The sequence below is a fragment of the Kryptolebias marmoratus genome, linkage group LG9 (genome assembly GCF_001649575.2).
Source record: "Kryptolebias marmoratus isolate JLee-2015 linkage group LG9, ASM164957v2, whole genome shotgun sequence".
NCBI lineage: Eukaryota > Metazoa > Chordata > Actinopteri > Cyprinodontiformes > Rivulidae > Kryptolebias > Kryptolebias marmoratus.
In genome coordinates, this window is record NC_051438.1 from 16,709,461 (window position 1) to 16,726,809 (window position 17,349).

At 38.9% G+C, this 17,349-nt stretch overlaps 1 protein-coding gene across 4 annotated transcripts in view; it reads right to left on the minus strand.

Annotated features, from left to right (window-relative positions):
* Positions 1-251: 251 nt before the first annotated feature.
* The window catches only part of spock1 (SPARC (osteonectin), cwcv and kazal like domains proteoglycan 1), a 111,963-nt gene continuing 94,865 nt past the window's right edge, over positions 252-17,349 (minus strand). For all 4 annotated transcript variants that reach the window (XM_025008315.2, XM_017427224.2, XM_017427226.2 and 1 more), the window contains 5 exons: positions 8,432-8,551; positions 7,932-8,153; positions 6,267-6,329; positions 5,506-5,643; positions 252-1,619 (listed from right to left, as the gene is read on the minus strand). In XM_025008315.2, coding sequence (XP_024864083.1) covers positions 1,423-1,619; positions 5,506-5,643; positions 6,267-6,329; positions 7,932-8,153; positions 8,432-8,551 — 740 coding nt within the window. In that variant the 3' untranslated portion in view covers positions 252-1,422. The remainder of the gene's footprint in view (positions 1,620-5,505; positions 5,644-6,266; positions 6,330-7,931; positions 8,154-8,431; positions 8,552-17,349) is intronic.

Consider the following 17,349-nt stretch of genomic DNA (forward strand, 5'->3'; position numbering starts at 1 on the left):
CAGCCTGCTTTGAGGACTCAATCAGATTGGGCAAAAGGCTGTGTGTGGAGGTTTGGTCTGGGGCCTTGTGTGCCAGTGGTCATAATCCATGCCCAAATCTCAGAAGTCACTCTAGCACAGTACGGGGGACTCCCCTTGGCTTTTGTTTTGAGAATAATATGACATCACTACACATTCTCTATAGCCATCATTTTCTTAAAATTTAGTCAAATAAAAAATAATAAGTGTAGAGAACAAGAGACACAGGCCAGTAAGTTTCAAAAGACACTTGACGTGCCACTTTACTGAAATTTTCAAATAAATAAAAATTCACGTAGTTGACATGGTGAAGATTTCAATTTCAAACCACTGAACATATCCAATGTTGGGAGGCACAGCAGAGTCTTGTCTCTGCTCAACACCTTACGTCCTCCCAGCTCAGGAGCAGCTTCCTCTTCCAGTGTCCATGCACAGACAAAAAGCCTCAGCAGCCCGATGAACCATTTAGCAAAAGAACAGCTGGCCGAGACACTACAGGTTTGCACTGTAGGCCTTAAAAGTTTGCGATTCTACCTGCTATCTCTCTGCAATGCAACGTCCTACCTCCTGAGATTGGGAGAAGAACCAAAAGGACACTAGACAGCATCAACATAGCAACAAAGTATTGTAGCAGCCAAACAGGCATCACTTTCTGTTTGAGATGCATAGAGCTGGACCTGGCCAGGTAAATCTCTCTTTTACAGATACAAGATGAGAAACATGCAACAACAACAACAATACATCATTAATCTCATTGTTTCCCGGGCTTTCTGGACACATTCAAGATTAACAAGTAATTTACAATCCTCCATAAAGTAACAGAAAGAGAGGGGGCATCTCAGAGTCTTAGAGTGTGGCAGCAAACACTGTAAGGAGCCCGACGGTGGAACACAGACCATGAGAATGAGCTGCTGATGGAACAACAGGGGAAGGAAGTCCACAGTGAAACCTCTGTGGAGGAAACATATTTACATCCAATATATCAGCTAATGCATCTGGACTCACACACTGATCAGAGACACTGATACTGACATACAGCAAAGGGAGAGATAGAGGGTCTAAAAGAAATAAGCATCCATGTTTGAAGGGTTTATAGATTGTAGGTTTTGGAGAAGCTAAAAGTGGATTGAGTACAGTTCTTTCAAGGCCTTGACAGTTGTTTCAATTTTACGAGCTCTTTTTTTGTATTTGAGAGGAAGAGACACTCAAAACTAAAGTTTGTGTGAAGTTCATTGAAGAGAGATAAGGGGAACTGATGAGGTGCAGGGACGAGAGCAGGCTCAAAAGCCAAAGGATGCATTGCTGCCAAGATAACTGGAGGAAGAGACATTGGAATGGCTTTAGATCTGTGCCGAGTTAACAGAGTTTCCTGGTCAGCTGATGGCAAAGTAAAATGGAACGGAGCTACCAAATATAGCCAATTTCATCATCCTTGTCTTCTTCCTCGTCCTCGTCGTCTTCAATGACTCCCCGGGGGTGGATTCGGCCCCGTCTTTTCTTCTGCCGGCTCCGCTCGCTCTGTGTCGGCTCCTCTTCTTGGTCATCGAGGAGAATGACTGCACCGCCACTGCCAAAATCCCCTGATGATTCTGGGTCCTCGTCTGTAGACAGAGTACCAGAATACAGACAAGCAGAAAAAAAATCCATGAGTTAGGAACAACTACAAAATGGATTGTGAGACATTATGGTGCTCATATTGAATCCCCAGTGACTTTACAAAATAGGCTCCCTGTAGGTTTGCTCTAAACTTATCCCAACTGATTCCACACCACCATGGCTCTGGATTAGACACGGTTGTGTGTTTCAATAGGAATGATAAAACAGACATTTTTAATATAACATGATCAGCTAGTGAATTCAGGCCCTGTCTACACTACTCCTGATAGTTTATAAACAAGTACATTTTTCTTAGTTTATAATACTTTTCTTGGTCCACACAAACTAACAAAAAACATTGGAAAAAGCCATGGCAGAACGTTCACATTAACATTTTAAAATACAGGGAAAGAACATTCTTAGCTTGGCTAAGGATTCTCCCCAAACTTTCTTTTTCTATACCATTTAGTTTTCTATCAGATATTAACCAATCAAAGTTTGATGGCAACAGTATCAGGACAAAGTAAAACAGACCACCCAAAAAGCAGAAAAAAACTGCTCCATACTTTTTGGGTTTCTAGGGCAAAAACTGATAAATTGTGTGCAAACTGACTGACTACACAGTCAAGGTAGGCTGCTATGGCACTGTTTCTGAAAAGATCTGTATTTCCTGAAGAACCACCAGAAACTGAAATAATATCTGGATTTTTAAAAAAACATCCAGAGGGCTGTGGACTTTCTGGCCCCCAGACTTACATTTAGAAATTCTGTCTGAACTGAGTTTTGATCCCTATTTCAAAATTACTTTAAATCGAAAAAGCAAAAAGGAAAAACAAAACAAAACAAAACAAACAAAATAAAAAACAATTATTATTTAATTATTTAGTTTTTGTCAGACACTGAAAAATCAATTTGGACATTACTTCCAAAAATCAGATTTACTTTAGAAAGTACATTTTAAACAAAAAAACAGAACTGAAAACCTCAGAAGGAACCTGAGGAGCTGGCAAGGTGCGATGGGAAATGGGAAAACCCTCTTTCTAACTACATGTTTGAACCGACAAGCAGGCAGGTTTACTGGCTGTATCACTGTTTGTCTTGAGCGCAAACCCAATTCTGACTGCTAGAAGTTTTTACAGAAATTTTCTATTCCCCTGCACATGAGGTTTTGTATAATAAACCAAATAACAATTCCATCATTTTTTTCGGTTTCTCACAACAGGCTGTCAATATGAAAATGGCATAAATTGCATACAGCCTTACTAAGCTACTATCACAAGTATACATTCTTGATATTAGATCTGTTTGGTGTGAAACAATATTGAACAGCACAGAAGAGGGAGAGAGAAATAGAAACTTAACCTCCTGTTTATTATTCTTTTATTCAGCGCAGTGAGGAGCTAAGGGGTCTCTTGTCAACCACCTCACTTCAGTGAAGTCTGGCTAATTGGCAATGAATGCCTGATCCAGTGCAGTCAAAGTGTGAACAGGAGTAATTATAGCAGCTTTTATTTCAAGAGGATTTTGAGAGAAATTCATATGAGCTCAGTCTAAAAAAGGGCTATTTACACCTGTGTACAAATGCACTTTGGTTGAGTTGTGCTCGTAGCATTGAAATCAGTTTGGTGTCCTTGTGTTTAAGCTATTGAGTGGCGAGCTGTGAGGCTTGTTGTATTCAGGAGAGAATGGGAGAACTTCAAGCTGCTCCAGCCTCAGGCTATCCAGGCAGTCTGATGAGCTTGTTATAGCAGAGACAAAGGACTGCTGTTGTTTGTGTGAATGTGTGTGTGTTTGTGTGTGGTGGCTGGATAAACACCTTATCAATATTGGAAGCTGCAATTACTGGCTGAAGACCAGACTGGCACCAGTGTGAGCTATAATGGTTCCCTGTGACTTGGCTACTTGATTGGTAATCACTATGTCTGCCTGGATTCTTTCTTGCTAAACATTGTTCTTTACCTCCTCCACAAAGAAATCCTTCTGCAATTGATCTGCAACCAAGTGTTGCTTTCTGCTTTTTGACCCTTTTTTTGAACTCCTGTTACTGGTGAGCAAAGTGTTAGTCGAATGTATAAAAACATTAAACTATTCACAATTTAAGTCTAAGTGCAACATTCTCTTGCAAATTTGGATTGCTATCTTCCACATGATATGACTTAGTTTCTGCTAAAAGTTCATGCCTCTGAGATTTATTTTTTGACATTGGTGCACCCTGACAAAAGTGACAAACAGTTCCATTCAACCTGCAAGAGGAAAAGTGTTTTACAAAATTTACATGAAGTTGACATCAGAAGATGGAAAGAATTTATGAAAAAGTAAACTGGTTTCAGAGAAAGTCCCAGTAGTTTGTATTTTTTTAAAGGAGTTTGTAACCATTATGACTAAAAGAGCCATTTTTACCACCTCCTCCTAAATATAACAACATACAGAGCCAAAAGAACAACTTATCCCTTAAAATTAAGAAAAAATATTTATTAAATTTATTTCTTCATACACACACACACACACACGTATATATATATAGACTACAGTTTTATCTTTTAGGTGTTAGGCTAGGAGGCAAACGTGCCAGGAGACAGAGGGAGAAGAGGAAAGTCAAGAGTGTACTGAGGATAGCAACTCTAAATGTAGGGACAATGACAGGCAAAAATAGAGAGCTGGCAGACATGATGCAGAGAAGGAAGATAGATGTGTTATGTGTGCAAGAGACTAAGTGGAAGGTCAGCAAGGGGCAGGGTTTAAGCTGCTTTACCATGGTGCGAATAGGAAGAAAAATGGAATAGGGGTGGTTCTGAAGGAGGAGTTAGCAAGGAATGTAGTCAAGGTGAAAAGAGTGTCAGACAGGGTGATGTGACTGAAGGTAGACATGGAAGGCCTTATGTTCAATGTTGTCAGTGGTTATGCTCCACAGGTTGGATGTAATGTAGAAGAGAAAGAAAAATTCTGGAGAGATTTAGATGAAGTGATAGAGAGTATTCCCAGGGAGGAGAGAGTGAAAGATTGAAAGACAAGGAATGAAAGACAAGGAATGAAAGTCAGCGATAGCAAGACAGAGTACCTGTGTGTGAATGAGAGGGAGGCGGGACAAAGGTGCAGGACCTCAAGTACTTAGAGTCGACTGTCCAGGAAAACAGGGAGTGTGGTAAAGAGGTAAAGAAGAGAGTCCAGGCAGGATGGAGTGGAAAGAGAAAAATGTCAGGAGTGATCTGTGTCAAAAAGTGACAGCAATGGTCCAAGGAAAGGTTTACAAGACAGTGGTGAGACCAGCTGTGTTGTATGGTTTGGAGACAGTGGCACAGACAAAAAGACAGGAGACAGAACTGGAAGGAAGGAATGAGATCATCAGAGGTACAGCACAGGTTGAACGACTAGGAGATAAAGTTAGAGAGGCCAGACTGATATGGTTTGGACATGTACAGAGGAGGAACAGTGGATATATTGGTATGTTAGAGATGCAGCTGCCAGGAAAAGTGTGACCGCAGAGGTTGTTGGTTGCAACCACTCAGAATTCAGTGAGCCTGCAACAGAAGATTTGCCTATTTTCTCACAATTTTCTTTCAGTTCGGAGTCATTGATTACACTCCTACAGTCACAACACAGTGAGATAGTACCCTTACTGTACAAAGAAGTAGAGAAAATCAGCACAACCTGCTTTCTGTGTTTCTACGGTATGTTAGGTTTCAATGAAAAACTCCACAGTCTGTGATCTGTACCAGTCAACAAAGAAGACAGATGTTCAGCTGCCCACCTGAACCGAAACACTAACACTGGGAGACGGTTAGATAAATAAGAAGTCAGTGAGGTAAAACGCAACACAACCACGGTTTTCTGTTCTGCTTCAAAAGCCTTGATAGCATGTGCATGTGTTGGTGTGCTCTGTAAAGTCTTTACCGCAGTTGGGGTTGCCTTGTTTTCTAGAGCCAGCGATCTCATTGCCGTACTTGTCCACACACCAACACTGGCCGGTGTTGCCGTGACACTGGGTTGGTTTGTAGTAGCCCTCATCAGTACAGCGAGGGATATAGGTGCCTAGAGACAAGATGGCGAGATGGGAAAATAAAAGGAGAACACCAGAGAACAAAGAGGAAAAAAAAAGAAGGGAAAGGGAAATAAGGTTAAAGAAATGAGGTAAGAAAAGGTTAGGAACATCAAGTTTGTAAAAATTGAACATATAATCTGATTACTGCTCAGCAGAGGTTACGTGCACGTTTCCTGAAGGAGCAACTAAAGTTCTTGAGTATTCACAGAGGGAGATCAACAATCAATTACTCCTGTGAAGGTTGCAGGACAACAATCAAACATCCTGCCTAAGGGAAAGCAGTCACTTTCAATAACCCAGAGGCAAACAAGCATCCACACTCACATCCCCCCCACACACACACATTTTCTGTTACCTTCATTTGACCCAGTCTCAGCTCGTTTTTAAAGCTATTTAGCAGTGAGCAGGTACACCACACAAACAGCCCAATGGGAACTGGAGACGTTTGTGCCTGCACATGCTTTATTGTTTGTTTTTTAAAAAGTCTGTCATTACAATCTCCCCCATTTTAAAATGATGAAGAAAAATCTGTTTATTCTATTAGTATGCATGTTTTAATCCAAGGACATCAAAAGGAGATGGTGACCGACAACTGGCACTTCTTCAGACTGACCTATGAGGCTCTTTCTTCGACTCTGATTCTGGATCCTGCTCTTCTCAGTTTGACAAGGCAGTCCTGCAACAAGAGACGATGCAAAAAAAGCTTGAATACAATTTTTTTTATGTCCTTGAGAAAACTAAGAACTGAAACAGATCTTTCTTAGTCATACCATTTCACTTATACTGGTCTCAGTTTTTATATCGGTCTCTGTAGTTGTCGACGTTACTACATAACTGCATCTATCCTCCGAAATATCAACTCTTTACCCCTTCTCCTGGGATTTTCAATGTTTAACTGAATTTATCTATCAGTCCATCATTACTTTATTGCACCACACACTTTCTCCCCTCAAAAAACTACAACTTATTTGTTCTTAACATTAGAGCCACTTTCCAACTTTGGTATTTTTTTTAGCGATTATTGGGTGTAATCTACTAAGATCTGAGCCAGTCTCTAAACATGAGAGCATTTATATGTTGCTTGATTTCAGTTGGCTTGATAACATGTTTTATTGGCACAAAGCTGATCTGAGGACTGAAGAACATTTTCAGTCAAATTCTGCCACATATTTTAAATAAGTACTTAAACACAACTCAAAGAAATGTAATGTTTTTGTGTTAAAACAAATACCAGGGACAAGCTACATCAGTTTCCAACCAGCAACTTATTTGCAAAACATTTTTAGCTTTGTTTAAATTTAACTAAGCACCCTAATTAAATAATATGACATAATTAACTATTTAATATCTACATAATGACCCTTTAAATGACAAACTGAAATGTAAAGGCAACAGGGTAAAAACAGAGCTTACAGGATGCCGACAAAAGAGATGATTTTTTCTGGTGAGTGAATATTACACATGCGCAAAACAGGCTTCAGTTTTTTTTATGTTAATATGGATGCAGAAAAACAAATTGTCACTTCGCAAAGTGTTTTTTTTTAAAATGCCTGTTTTTATCACCAAAAACTGCTTTCTGTATATAAATGGCAGGTGCAAACGCGGCAAAAAGTGTTCATTTTGCAAAATAGCCACATTGCAGGCAGCTTATAAACTGGATTGGCCTCGATCTGAACAAACTGTGTCGTTAGCGTAGCACAGATGCAGTTTATACCAGCGCTTGAGACGCACTGCACTCACTGCTGTTCACTGTTGATTTTCCATTTGTAAAATCAAGAATTGCAACCATAAAACAAAGTTCTGGTGCAGGCAGGACCTTAAAGACAACAACCAAGCTAAATTTTTGCATGGCTGGAAAAAAACAAGAGCGACTGTCTGACAGGAAGCAAATTCACAAGAAAGGCAGAGAAAACAAAGGTCAACTCAGCCATATATGTGGCATAAAAATGGAGAGATGGCTTTAAGAACTATTTGTGGTAGACTGTAAATATGTTTTTAAAATATCAGCTGTGCTGGTGTTTAAATTCTCTAGAGGCAGATTCAGCTGATGCTTACTGTGATCAGAACTGAGATCTTTCATTTCTTTTTCAGAAGAAAAAAAGAATGTCAATAACAATCACAAGTGATTTGATATTTCAACAACCTTTTCTAAAAACAATAATGCAACAGTTTTTTAAGTCACACGTCTTCTTTCCTCTCCATCCATTTGTTATTCTACTTTATCTTCTCCCAAAAAATGGACGTTTTTACCCTTCCATTTGTCTTTCATCTGCCTCACCTTCGGGCTTCTGGAAACAGTAGCACCACTCGTTGTTAGACAGCTTGCCGTCCTTAAAGGAGTCACAGGAGTTGAAGAGAGGCTTCATGCACAGCTCATACTTGTCCAAGTAGATGGCATTCAGCTCTGATTGGTCCAGCAGGAGGTCAAAGTTCATGTCAAGCTTGTTGAACATCCAGCCCAGTGAGTCCTTGCAAATGGGCAAGATGCTGGTGTCAAAATCTGGTGGAGAAAAAAAAAAAAAGAAACAGAAAGAGAACATGTACGGGTCAGAAACTTTTAAAATAAAACCATTTTACAGCAGGGTACTAGGATCTTAGTGAGTGTGAGTGCTGTCACTGGCAGAGCTGAGATGTGTTAAGACATGTTGACATTACAGAGAACAGAGAAGGGTCACAGTCGACATCAGCGCCAGCTTTCGCAAGGACGGAGTAGCACACACAAATACACAAACACTCAAGAGACAAAAATATTTCTGGTGTGTGTGTGTAAAAACTCACGTCCAGCAGTGGCGTCAGAGCTGTCAGAGGACTTGAGGTCTCTGTTGGCATCGAGGTGGAGAACTCCGAACCAGTCCTTCAGCCTGGCAGCCAAACTGTGGAGCTCCGTGTCAGTGCAGGCTGCTCATCAACACACAAACACGGGATAACGAGAGGAGGCTGAGCTGTCAATCTGCTGCTGTCATCACCGCAGAAATAAAGCAAATCCTTTCTCGCACTGTTTCAAACTTTCATTGCATTTATATTATGTGCCTCCACCTTTTTTTTTTACCTTTCATTCAATTGTATTTTTCATTTTGTGTTTCTTTTCTCTCCGAGCAAACGCATACTCAACTTATGCTATCTCTTGACGGTTACCATGGGAACCAGTTCTGACACACACACAAATATACGGGCAACTATTTTAGAGTTTCCAGGTTTGCTGTCATTTGGTGTTTGCTTCCTTTATCTGAGCAGGAGAACTCGGTAACACAAACACACGTCACATATGGACAGAGGCCCTTTTGCAAGTTGATGTCATAAAGCACCGAACTACAAATAAACAGATGTCTGAAATGAAAGGCCACTTGATTCTCGTGTTTGGTTTAGATAAACTTGTCTGTAGATTTATGCTGGATCTCACTCCTTTGTGCAACCAAAAGGAAAGCTGAGCTGACACAGTCTTGCATGTTGATGATTCTCTCCTTGAATATGTAAAATGATATCACTTGTAAAAACTGTAAAGCAGAGGACAGAAAATGACTTTTTTTTTTAAGCCGGACTGATAGAATCTGTCTGCAGCTCAAACAGACCTCTGCCTTGCTTTTCAATCTCTGTATTTTTTTTTCCCATGTGTCATGCATATGATTGACAATTTTTTTCCTCATTGAGTTTCTTTTTAGAGCTTGATAAATGTGCCCAGAGGACAAGAGTCATTTCCCCCTTCTTACTGAGCCTGTCAATCCAGACCCTCCAACACTGACACGAAGTGCAAGGTTGTTAACATTTCTCTTCTTTCAGACAGTTTTCGGTGAATCGTGCAGAAGTGTGAAGCTTTTAAGGGTTATACTTCTTTATAAAGACCTGTTATTAATGGATTAACTTTTAGAATAACAAATACAGAGAAATTAAAAGCCTAGCAAATCCTTTAAAGGAATGCATATTACCCAATGGCTTTCCTCCAAGAGCTTTAGATTAGGATTATTTTATGTTCATTATTGATGAAGTTATTGTTATTTTGGTGAAACCTTTTAAAATAACATTATACTCAATTTTGCAATATCTCACATTATCTTGCATAACTTTTTAGCGTTTGAAGTATGTGTTGTGAATGACTGTCAGCTACAATACAACTAAAATTTAGCTCAATATTTGTAAAATTCAATGACAAAGGCATTTTTGTGTAGGTTGTGGTGGCCATCTTGATTGGGTTGACTCGAAAAGTTAATCAATGGCGGGTGTCAACCCAATGATTTTTGGTAAAATACAATCAGTGTGTCACGAGATATTTTGCTAACAGTACGGACAAAAGAGCACAGGTACCTATGCACACACACACATACACACACACACGGGCAAAAATATTCTCGCTCTGCCTTCACCTTCGGCGGCAGGGGATAACTACTCCCTCCAGACGCAAATGCAGAGAGAAAGATTATGCAAAGTCTCCCACTGACTCACAAACACTCCTGTTCACACACACATATCCAAAGTTACACACAGGTATTAAGTCCATCAGAGAAGAACAGAGCAGAAAGATTTTCTCGGTGAACACCGGGATCACACTTTGCTGTTAGAAGATCAAAACATCAGCAGCATGACATCAAATGAGGTACATCCCTGCTGCAAACATTAGTATGACACACACAGACAGGACGCTTTTTAAAGTAGGGATTTTCATGCCAGACTGGCCATTTTGCTCATTATTTCTATTTTTTCTCAAGTCATACCTTTCGTCCTGCTTTTAAATCACGCCCAGAACACACACGTGAAGACACGCATCCACACACACACACATGCACACACACACGCGTAGTATTTCTCAGTAATAGTTTGAGACTGTGTATGGCTGCTTCTATAAAGCAGCGGATGCCCGAGGTAACAGACAGGAGCTGGAGCAGAGGACAGATAACATTTATCTTGCAGGCGCTCAGTGTGACATTACCTCTGGAATTACAAGGTGGGCTCTGCGTGTGCGTCTGTGTGTGTGTGTGTATGTTATAATCCTCCAGGATCACACAGATAACATTTCAAATTTCTCAGTGCTCCTTATTTTCACACTCTGAAGCTGAGAACAAAGACGCAAAATAATAATATAAAAGAAACAAAAACAAAACAAAACAAAACAAAAAAAAAAACGTAAACTTCATGTGCTTTCAAACACAGAAAAAAATTCTGAAAGGATTTTTTTTTTGTGTGAATGTTGATTGGCACTATTGTTTTCCTGTTTTGTTATTTTTCTGTATACATGTTTTGCAATCTAACTCTTCATACTTTACTCTACTTTGATCATTTATATATCCAAAGGTTCAGCTCATTCAGAAGATAGGTGCTATGACTTTTTCTCTTTTGTAACTTTTTTTTTTATACTTTTCATTACATTGAGCTAGCCATTTGCTACTTCTAGCTTTTAGCCAGTGTTCTGCTTCTTTTAGTTTTAACAAGTCAGTTCCAGCTCCTTCAGTTCAGCAGAGTCATTTAGTATTCACACTGTATTTTTGTAGAAAATACAATTTCTCTAGTTTATTTCTGCATCTGTTTTTTTAAACTATTGTCTTCCCATCTGTTCCTATTTATTGACATTTACAGTAAAGCAGGTTGTGTGTTTTTTTAATTGTGCTGCATTTAAGACCCTCCTGGTTAATCTCTTCGACTGATTGTTTCTTTTTTCCTCCCGTTTCTTCTCCCTCTTCTCACTCTGTCTGTGTTACGAGTTTCAGTCTCAGCCACTTTTCAGATCTGGCTGTCCCTAACCTTAGAAAACCACTTTGATAAATCCCACTCTCCTATTTCTCTCACCTTAATTGCTTTAAGCACCTTCTTTCCCATTTATTCTCGCACATCCCCAACAGACACAGATTTAAGTATTTCTGAGCTTTTTGAAAAAAATATATATACACTCTTTCCTGTTCTGCGGTAAATTCTGTTGGAGGTCACACTTTGTTCTGCCTGTGTGTACAATGTTTTGAGAAGCTAAAAATATTCAGCTTCAAAACGCCTTGAAGTAAAATGGGCTATCGTCCATTTTTTAAGTGCTGATTCAATCGTAGGGACAAAATGCACTATGTGAACATAATACAAAGCAAACATTGAAACGTTTGTAACATTTGTTGTATTTAGTCTAACTTTAACAATTGCAAGTAGGCCTACATATTTTTTATGATTTTATCCTTATTTCAAATTTAGTCAGTTGTTTCAAACTTTCTGAGGTTTTAATCTTGGCTCTTACTATATGCAGTAAATAGTTTTTCCATGTTTTTAAAGGTGGAACTTCAATTAAAAACTTTCACAACTTTGGTTATTTAAAAAAAAAAGAAGTATATTTTTAAGGGATTTATAATTTTCAAACAATCCACTACGGACTTGTGTGATACTGGAACGCCAAAAGCAAGTACTGATATGAAGCATAACAGGCTCAACTGGAGTGTGAAACTCTGACCAGTTCACCATGGCAACCAGGAATGACTCAGCCTCCTGTGTTATGGTTCAAAACTAAAGGTGGGAAAAAAAAAAAAAAAAAAAAAAAAAAAAATCAGACTTTGTTAAGTTGAAGAAAATGTAGCGTCCCCTGATTTCTGTGTGTTGACCTTTATGGTTTTAACTTAACGGCTAGTTTAAATGTTACCCATCACAAAGCTGCGAGGGCGTCAGGAAGGGAAGAGGAGGAAGAAACCAAAGCCACCCACGGCATTCGTCTAAGAAGTTGTAAGGTCAAATCTTATGTTTAAAAGAACAAATGTTCTCAAATTTTAATAAGCTGGGACTGATAAACCAAACAACCGCTGCCTGGTCGTCCCAGTAGAGACACATGGCTACAAAGAGATGGAGGGTTGGGTTAGAGTTACTAAAATTCTAGTTACAACCCAGGAATAAGCATTCAGGAGAAAGTGGAGTTTGCTAACCAGCCAGTGTTAGAAAGATCAAAACTGTATGTTAAATATTAAGTATTACCTCCACAGCTTAGAATAATTGTCTTAAATTTGGTCTGACTGTAAAGCACTTTAGTCAACCTCAGTTGTTTTTAAATGTGCCATAAAATATTCCACTGACATTATCTTTCCTTCTCATCTAATGATTATTTAGTTCTGGTATACTTCATTGTTCCAGATATAGTGACAACACTGTCGCTGTTTAGCAAAAACACACAGTGAGGTTGTAAGTTCCATTAGAAGATGATTAAACTTTACTAAATTACATTTGAATTCATCCAGTCCTCCAGACTCCCACCACCAAACACCAGGAGACGTCAGATCCTGAACGGCCTTTCATCATCAAAAGTAATTAACAAAGTTTGTCACAGAAATAAGAGGAGTGGCTCTAATTCCAAACAGAATAAAAGTGGGTGGCGATCACCTTGAGACTTCAGAAGCAAGGTGTGATAGGATCGAGATGAAAGTTATATTCAGAGAGAGAGAACGGGTGATGGGAGGCAGTGATAGAGGATGACACTTCTTAACAAGGTAACTGAGGGAGAAAGAGACGAACTGTAAAAGTCAGGTAGGAGACATGAAGACGACAGAAGGTCAGATTCATTAAAAAGATACAAAGGTTTGTTAGATTTTTTTTTTTGTGCCCTAAGCTATCAAGTCCCCAGAACAATCTCCCTGACAGTGAGTTAAGTTTAGTCCAGATAATGATCAGTAATACACTCTGTGCTCAGACAGGGAGACAGGTAGAGATAAATACAAAGATAAAGACAGAGAGGCAGAACAAGTTGAAGTGGTAACCTTTAAAGTGCTTTTTACAACACGCTTTCACTTTCAACTCATCATATTCATTAGTCAAGAAATATTAGCGAAATGCTACGACCAGATTTTCATTGAAGTCTAAGAAGCTCTCAGTGTTTAAAACAGACGCCACGATATCGAAACCCTAAAAAAAACCTATCCTTTTGGTCTTTGATTCGAATGACTCCAATGACCTCTTTAGTGTGATTTCCCAAATACAACATAGAAACCTGAAACTCCAAACCCATCATCTGAGCTCAAAAAGCCTTCGGGATGAGAGGTGAAACATTTTCAATAAACGAGGAACGAAATCCTGTTGACTTGTATTCAAGCACTTATAGGATTAACCTGACCTGGATGACTGGGAATCTACACTCTGCTGCTGCAGACAGAAAATCTAGAAAGAGGGGAAGTGGGCTGACAAAAGAGTCACCGAGATGTGTGCATCTGGTCATGAACACTGCTAAAAATGCAGCAATAAAAGACATTTTAAGTCACACTTAGGGTTAAGGTCCAAAATCTAGATTCATTCTGTATACTAAAATATAACCTGATGGGTATCTAATGAGCTGTGAGTGAATTTAGATTGGTGTTTAGCTAATGTTAGCATGGTTAGCAAGAGATTTATGTTTATATTTTGTTAGTAAAAAATCAATCACAAAAGCCTTAATCTCACAGGAAAAAAGACATATGTCACCAGTCACTGGCTATTCTGTTATCTCAATAAATGAGATTATTATGTGATTAATATAAGGAACACATACTCAAAGCATAAATAAAACAGGAACTGTTATAGTGCATGTTTTCTGTCCCTTGTTTTGTCAAAGTTTATTTTGTTTTCTGTTTGGGCTTCGTTTTAGTCCCTGGATTCTGTTGTTCTGCGCCCCACTTGCTGTTTTATTTCGTTTCCCCCCCTTGCACTCTTGGTTAAATTTATTTCCTGTTTCTTAGTCACACCTTCTTTCGGTTTGTAATCAGCACACATGTAGCCTGCTGTGCTCACTTCCATCGGTACATACCTGCCGTCCTTTGTTCTTGGTCAGATCCTTGTCATTCCTTGGTGTTTTTGCCCCTGAGTGAAGTTATTTACAGCTCTAAGTTCAGGCCGTTTCAGTTTTATTTAAATAAATAAGATTTCTGGAATAATCTATCTGCCTGGCAGCTCATCCTCCGCTTGCATTTGGGTCCCATTTCAACTGTCCACCCCTCTTTTATGTTAGGAATTTGGTATTTATTATTAATTGATGTTTACATTTAGTATGAACAAAATTATAGACTTGAAGCTAAATATAATTTATATTGTGTTGATTCATCTACCCATATCACTTTAAAGTCTGAATAAAGTGGGGAGAAGGGGGACATTCTTGTAATTCAGGCTTTGTGTGATCAATAAATTACCTAAAGAGACACCACTGTACTGCAATATTTGTCGTGATAAATAAAACATGTCTGCTGTGTTTTGTATTCAGATCAGTTACAGAAAGAGTGCTTCTTCTCACGTGTCCCTGCTGGGTTTATTAAGCTGATACCATCTCCCTGCTGTTGTCTTCAAACTTCCATGTGTTACAAATATTATTGTAATTATTGTTGAACATGGGAGATAACAGCTGTCAGAAATCTCTGCCTAACTAAAGCATTTATATGATTTTCTTTTGATAATCGTATTTAAATAAATACAGGAAACATACAGAAAATGTCAACTTTCATTCCCACAACCCTGGACAAAACTATTTACATGATCTTTGATCAACATTTGTCATCATTTTATCTACGTAAAAACAAAAGAAATTTTATCAAATTGAATTTCAGAAGAAAACTTTTACTACTCTGAAGAAAACATTTTTATATGTTACAATTTCCATCTGTCCCTACATGTCCAGGTGAAAAAGTATTTTTTTGGGTGTGGTACTTTTTATTGTATAGTATAGTAATGAAATCTGTCAGGTTTGGTGGGAGGTCGGACCCAGGATGCAGGCAACACGAGGAGCTCAAAGAAACGAAATACTTATAATAAATAAAAATAAAGGCTGAAGTGGCAGTAAACTTACAAAACTCTGGAGGACAAATAAATTGTGGTAACCACAACGAGCCACAAGAACAACCAGGCCACACATAACTGCAACAATGCTTCACTGGTGAGAAGATGAGCAGAGACTGAATATAAAGGCTGAGCTGACGAAGAAGTGGGAACAGGTGAGTGATTACAAACAGGTGACAGGTGTAGATGGAAGAGGCAGGCTGACACAGAAAATCACCGAGGAGATGAACTGAGGGTAAGTGAATAGTGGCACAAGGAACACAGAGGGCACAGGGAGCAGAACTACACACAAGCAAAACACAACGATCATGAGAGAATAAAAGCACAGGAAACAACAAAAACTGAAACAAAACACCCAGATCCTGACAACATCTGGTTGCTTTAATCAAGATTATGTTAGAATATATTTTCCCCAAATACATTTAAAATCCCTGTTAGGGGCCAACCTTCAATATTTTGAACTACAAGTTTTTTTTCCCCATTTATTCTGACAAAGTCCTGTTGATTCTCATTGAAAAGTTCCAACTTTAAAAATTCCTGGAGTTTCACAACCCTTGTCAAGAACAAAACAAAGCTCAAAAGCTCAAAAAAGTTTAGTTAAAGTCAGCTGTTGACAAAACTGCCAGCATAAAATGAACTGAGACACACAGTTTGGGTTCCTAAATATGACCCATGAAATAAGTGACAGATGTTATGTCACGCTGCATGAGGATGTATTAAATGATAGCATTTTTTCTGTGACTTCTGCAGGGTAACTTTTGTAAAAATGGTGCAGGCTGAAGAGCTTCAGTTCTGTCATTGCAACTTTCCTTGCATAATTTATAAGCCATGCTGTTGCAGCAATTTAACAATGTTTCATGTTTCTACTTTGTGGTCGAGTTAACTGAAGAGTCTTTGTTAAATGACAAGCTGCACTGAGAGCAGTACACAGTGTTTAATGTGGCCACAAAGAATGAGCAAGCGAGCAGGTAAATACAGTCTCAGTAACGTACTAAAAATGCTCTCACAGTTGGCGCTTCTCACACTTGTGAGCTCTCCGAGAAAAAAATCTCTGCGCATCATTGGCATGTGTTAGGAGAGAATAGGAAGTGTGGAGGCAGAAAGGAGGAGAGCACAGTCTGTCCTCCTGTTTGCTCCCTGCGGAGCTGTAAGACAAAAATGCCAGGAAAAATCTAATTTAGTTAGTGGATTTGCCCCTGATCAGACTCCTCCAGATCTTTTTTGTTGTTGGTTTGTTTTTCAGGGCCTTTCAGCTGACACAAAATAAATTTTTGTTAATTTAAAAAACCTCACAGACTATAATCAGCACTGACATGAGACTTCACACATTCTCACCTGCTGAATCGTTTCGTGCCAAACACGAGAAAGTGTTGATGTTCGGTGTCACAGCGCTGCTGCTACAGAGGAGCTGTCGGATCAAATTACCTCCCAGCATCTCCGTGTGAAAGTGCTAACTTTTACTGAGAATTGGAAAAACACAGCTGCAATGTGCAATGGCTGTAATAAAGGCAAATTAACAAATAAACACAAAGTTTTGATTGTTTTGCTCTAAATTCTCAGCTTCAGGGCGTATTTAGAGACTTTGTTTCAACTGGAACTGATCTGTCCAGTGTAAAAACTAAGACCAGTAAGCAACGAATAAAAAGACACAAAAAACAGGAAAAGACTGGAGACTTAAGGCTAAAAAACAAACGAGTTACAGACAAAGTTGGAGAAAATGTGAGAAAAAGTGAAGCCTTGGAGAGATATGACTAACCAACACATTTCTCACAGGCTAATTTTTAGTAAAAAATGAAAGTTGTTATTGTTGTTATTGTGGTTGAGGAAAAGGTGCTAAGAGTTATGATATTCGAAACTGAGTGCTATATGTTGTCAAATATAAAAGACCGCACTTCAAGTAAATTGTACACTGCAGCATCTACAACTACATCAGTCAAACTCAAGGGAGCGAGAAA